The sequence below is a fragment of the Onychomys torridus genome, unplaced genomic scaffold (genome assembly GCF_903995425.1).
Source record: "Onychomys torridus unplaced genomic scaffold, mOncTor1.1, whole genome shotgun sequence".
In the NCBI taxonomy this organism is placed as follows: Eukaryota; Metazoa; Chordata; class Mammalia; order Rodentia; family Cricetidae; genus Onychomys; species Onychomys torridus.
The window spans coordinates 1-5,815 of NW_023413141.1; the positions used below are offsets into that span (position 1 = coordinate 1).

At 42.6% G+C, this 5,815-nt stretch overlaps 1 protein-coding gene and 1 non-coding gene across 2 annotated transcripts; one reads left to right on the top strand and one right to left on the bottom strand.

The window, feature by feature from the left end:
• Positions 1-172: 172 nt before the first annotated feature.
• Trnav-aac lies at positions 173-248 on the bottom strand. Its single transcript has one exon. It is a non-coding gene; the product is annotated as a tRNA-Val (tRNA).
• Positions 249-1,595: 1,347 nt separating this feature from the next.
• On the top strand, positions 1,596-4,304 carry LOC118576157 (PRAME family member 12-like). Its single transcript, XM_036176519.1, has 3 exons — positions 1,596-2,059; positions 2,361-2,945; positions 3,737-4,304. The coding sequence occupies exons 1-3, from the start codon at positions 1,596-1,598 to the stop codon at positions 4,302-4,304; spliced, it is 1,617 nt and encodes a 538-aa protein (XP_036032412.1).
• The last annotated feature ends 1,511 nt before the right edge of the window (positions 4,305-5,815 follow it).

The following is a 5,815-nucleotide window of genomic DNA, read 5'->3' on the forward strand; positions in this document are numbered from 1 at the left end:
GAGAGAGAGAGAGAGGGAGAGAGAGAAAGTTTTAGTGGTTATGCAATGACTTTGGAAATGGTTCCTTATCTTCACCAGTGTTTTAGTTCGTTCTCTTTCCTGTGTGATGAGCTAATCAATCTGAAAACCCTCTGTTACTTAACTTCTATTGAGGCAGGAGAATTTTTTTTTTTGTGTGGAGCTGAGGATCGAACCCAGGGCCTTGTGCTTGTTAGGCAAACGCTCTACCACTGAGCTAAATCCCCAACCCGAGGCAGGAGAATTATTGATATACAGATCAACTCAGGCACATAATGAGTTCCAGATAGTTCTTAAGTACAGTTTGAGACCTTATCTGGAAAAAATAATAAATTAATAACATACATAAGACAATGTATTCAATGTATTCAGAGTTTGTGGAGAAGTATTACAGAGGGGTTTGGGACTTGACTATAACCTCAGATTTCATACTTTCCCAAATCTGATTCACTCAAGCTAAAGATGCAAAAGCACAAGAGAGATTGGATGGGGAGATGCTCAAATATCCAATCAGATGGCAGCTTTTGGCTGAGAGGTGGAGCTATGAAGGGAAACTGTGAGGGAAAAAGTGGATTAGAATTGCCAGGCAAGACACTGTGTGGACCTGGAGTGATTGCCTGGACCTGCTGGGATTTGAACAGCTGTTGTGTGTGTCCTGATCAAGTAAGCCATTCACCCCCATCAGGACACACAATTTTACCTAGGATCACCAGTCTCTCATTTCATCTTAGTATTTCTGGGTTGTTTGTTGTTTGGTTGTTTGGTTTTTGTTTTGTTTTATTTTGTTTGTTTTGGATTTTTAAGTTTATTTATTTATTATGTATACAGAAGAGGGGGCCAGATCTCATTACAGATGGTTGTGAGCCACCATGTGGGTGCTGGGAATTGAACTCAGGATCTCTGGAAGAGCCATCGGTGCTCTTAACCTCTGAGCCATCTCTCCAGCCCTGTTTTGGATATTTTGAAACTGAAACTCTCATGTAGTCCAGGCTGACCTAGAATTCCATATGTAGATGAGTGTTATGAGTACTGAGACCTGGAGCTAAGCGCCCTGCGAGTATACACTATTCAGAGGCTAAGACACACTGAGCAAGCAATGACCAACAACTCCAGTCTGTCTTTAAAATATTTAACCCAAAGTGATTATAGATTTATTAAATGAAAATGAAGAAAAGTCTATAGAAGTAGACATTTGACTGTGAATCTCAAGAAAGCATCAAGTTGGTAATTCTCAGTATTCAAACTCCTAAAGATCAGGCCAGTGCTCAGCATGGCTCCAGGTTCTAAAGCTTTTAGAAATAATAGTAACTATATCCATTTCACAGTCTCCAAACAAGTTCCACTGATTGAATTGAAAGCATACATAGTTAGGGCATGGGATCTTTAACTTTGCTTTTGGGTTTCATGGAAGACATTTGAAGATGGTTGCCAACAAAAATGTATGTTTCAGGTTTGATTTTCCTCTCCCTCATTGCCCATTGTAGGAGGATCCAGGGGAACAGTAGTTGTGATTAGGTAGATAACGGGGAATATTAGCTTAAATGGATGCTCATCTCCATGATATCTTATATGGAACTATGGTTATGAGAAAGATAAAGAATGATAATAGGAAATACAAGGTTTTCCACATTTCTAGAGCAGTGACGGGACCCTGCATGGTTTATGCAGTGAAGGGGCAAAGAGGCTTGCTAAAAGTGGTTTGCCTGAAAGGGTTTATTCCTCTGGCTATTTCTATAACATCTGTCTATCCGAAGGCCAAGATGAGCTCCCCACCCACGCTCCTGCAGCTGGCAAGAAGAAGTCTGCTAAAAGATGAAGCTTTGGCCATCTCTGCTCTGAAAGACCTGCCCATGGAACTCTTCCCACCACTATTCAAAGATGCCTTCACTGGAAAACAAACAAACATCCTGAGGGAGATGGTAGCAGCCTGGCCCTTCCCATGCCTTCCTGTGGGAGCCCTGATGAAGAGTCCCCACCTGGAGACATTGAGGGCTGTGCTGGGTGGCCTGGATTTGCTGATTAACCAGAAGGATCAGCCTAGGTAAGTGAGAACATGGAGGGGAAGTGTAGATAAAGTGACTACAGAGATTAGAATGTGGTCCAAGTTGAATCAGATGTCTTAGAGAAGTGAATAAAAGAAAAAGGACAGTGGTGTGTAGAGCACACTGAGATTAGATGTAGTCAATATCAATGACTCTGCCCTTGCCTCTTCCCCCATCCACTAGAAATGGAAACAGTCTGGGTTCAAGGAATAGATTTAAGGGAAGTTGATGTGTGGGGTCAAGCAGATTATAAACGGTACTCCTGTCATTTGAATCTCCTTCTTGTTTGACCAACAGGAGTCGGAAACTAATAGTGCTTGATTTGCGGGATGCCCAGCATAACTTCTGGAATGTGTGGGCTGGAATAGAGGATGGTATCTGCTCTCCAGATGTCGTTACTGAGACCCAACCTGTGGTGCATCATCCCATACAAGAGGGGAAACAAGTCGTGACTGTGTTGATGAACCTTTCTCTCAAATCCAGCCATCTTTGTAAATACCTAAGGTATTTCTATTGGTGGGCCAAGAAGAGAAAAGATGTGGTGCAGGTGATCTGTCAAAAGCTGGAGTTTTGGGCCCTGCCTGTCTATAACCCCCTAGAGCTGCTGGAGGTATTTGAGCCAAGCTCTATACAGGAATTGGAGGTGAATGAATGCTGGGATCTGGGGACTCTTGCAATGATAGCCCCTGGCCTGGGCCAGATGACAAACCTTCAGAAACTCATTATCAATGAAATATACATGCCTTTGGAGCTGACTGGGAACCAAGAGATGAAAGAATGGTGTTTTACAGAGATCATCCCCCAGTTCTCCCAACTCAACATGCTCCAGCATCTCTATTTGAATGATGTCTTCTTCCTGAATGAACGACTTGACCAAGTACTCAGGTGAGGAGGATTGAGAGCTTGATCCACAGTTCAGAGAAAAGCCTTTTCACTGATACTTCAGTGTACACCTGTGGCTTCCCAGACACCCTTGAGGACACATTGATATGACCTTAAGATAATTGATCTAGTAGTCTTTCTGGTACTCTAGCTCCCATGATTGAGAAAAGGTCTTTACTAGGGACCCAGATGAAGTGAAAACAGATCTACAGAGGGTATGAGGTCTTTAACCACATGTTGCCCACCCATGTCGGCTCTGTCCTTAGAACTGTATAAACAGTTTACATCTTACTCTGATTCCCCAAGGGGCAAGGGCTATTTGAACACAGGTAGGGCCTGAATAAATGGGACATGAGAGAGAGAGAGAGAGAGAGAGAGAGAGAGAGAGAGAGAGAGAGAGAGAGAGAGAGAGAGAGAGAGAGAGAGAGAGAGAGAGATTAGGGCCACAGGGAAGCCCTGGAAGCAGGACAGAAGCTATGCTAGGAAGGTAGGTCTCATTGAGGCCAATGTTGGCACACACAGGGATGGTTCTAAGTGTCCCATAGTTGGTCCTTTTTGGTTTCCTGCTGATATCACCTGTCAGCTGATGTGCTTTTGTGCTTGACAGTGCAGAGGGAACAGATCTGTGGACAAACAGTCAGCGATAGTGCATAAGTTGTTAACTCTCTATCAGGGAGCATCATGATGCTCTCAGAATGACCTTAGGACTACCTAGCCTCTGTTACCCTGAAGTCATCACTCTTCCTCTACTACTATTAGACTTTACTGAGATAAACTCCTTTGTCTCCCTGTAGGTGCTTGAAGACTCCCTTGGAGACCCTTGCAATCACTAGCTGCATGCTATCAGAATCAGACATGGGTTATCTGTCCCAGTGTCCAAGCATCCATCAGCTCAAACATCTGGACCTGAGTGGTGTCCCCTTTTTGAATTCAAGTCATTCACTTCTAGGAAGACTGCTAGAAAGACTGACAGCTACTCTGCAGACTTTAGAATTGAAGGGCTATATGTTGATGGACTTCCAAATCAGTGTCCTCCTGCCTGCCCTGAGCCAGTGCTCCCAGCTAACCGAAGTCAATTTTATGAAGAACTTCCTGTCTGTGTGCAGCCTTAAGAATCTGCTGCAGCACACTGCCAACCTGACACATCTGACCCGGGAGATATACCCTGCCCCCAATGAGGTCTATGGTGACAATGGTGATGTCATGCCAGACAGATTTGCCCAACATTGTTCTGAACTCATGGAAACACTCTGTGTTGTAAGACAGCCGAAAGAGATCTGCTTTGTGAGTAAGAGATGTCTGGATTGTCAAGGATTCTGTGTTTATTACCTGGAGGCCACACTATGTTCATGTTGGCAATAAATAAGAAGAGATCACTGCCGGGCTCTGAGAAATCAAAGCCAGGACTCAAATGACTCATTAGAGTCACAACAAACGTATTCAAGCATTTTGGATGTACTTGGGAAAGAAGATTGCTTCACTGGTGGTCCATATTTGAAGGAGAATCATTGACATGGAGGACTGGGGGTTCATTTTCTGTCAACAGTACAGACCTAACCTTGGACAGCAAAGGAGATTTGAAAATTGTTGGGATTCCATCCTAGCATTTCATGGTATGAGCTACCATAGACACAGTGAAGGGGACAAAATGAAAGGAAATTACAAAGAGAAAAAGAGACTGGATAAGGAGGGTACCACATTGTTCTGTTGCTGGATAGCATCCATCTACTGGTTGTGTACCTCACATAAAGATCTATATTGTATCTGTTTTGTGAAATATTCAAATGACTAAACCATGTAGTGGCACTGGACTTATAGTATTAGCACTGTTTTGCTGTAATTTTCTTTTACTTGTTTGGATAGGCCCTCAAGGGGAGCATTACTTCCCCCATTACAATTTTCAAATTTTTCAATAAAGCAGTTTTGAATGAGAGCACCATTATATTCTTTCAATTTACCGAGTGAGTTCTTTAACAGTCCCACATTTGGATACCAGCATTCTGCCTACACTCTCCCCATACTCGTCTGTCCCTTTGTCTCTATCCCTTTCTCCTAGATTTTTCAGAGTGACCTAACATGCCCTGCTCTTGGAGATTTTATACACTTTACCATCATGAAGCCATTCCAAAACACTACTGCCGGAGGCCATAAGAATATACAGCAGATGACAACTGATATTCATAAGGTCAACCCACCAGGTAAATAATTCTCTGATGGAGGAACTTTATCAAACAAGGCTTATGAGACCATAGGCTACTGTGAATTCTGGTTGCCTCCATCTGTAATTTTCCCATGAGCCACTACACTTCTTCCCTAAAAAACAGTTATGGATATTTCCCCAACTACCTGTATGTTTATCTTGTGAATATATTCCATTTACTGGGCAAACATGTACCTGTGATGGTCTGGAAGATGATTTCTTCTTAAGTTGTATAATTTTAATCGATAAAAATAATGTTAGTTTTTTTCTCATAGCTTAGGCTGACATTGGAAAATAACAGTATTCTCAATTACAAAGACAGCTTTTTACACAGTTAGCTGATTTAAAACCTCGGAGCAAATTCAAAGTAAACTAGTGGCCACTGCAAATGAATGCACAAGGACAAATTCCCAAGTGTTTGTTGAACCAAGTTTCAGGCACAAAGCAACATTAGTAGACATAAGTTCCTGCTTCTCTTGAATCTCTGCATGAACTCAGTTTTATGATACAAGACTCAAGATTCAGCCAATTATTTATTGTTTATGTCCTGAATTTCAGTGTCACTCTCTGTTGGGAAATGCTGAGCATCATGCCCCACCATTACAGACTGCACACTAGGAAACCTGACTGACAGCCAAAGGTTGCCATGGTTACTCACTTACTGGCCATGACA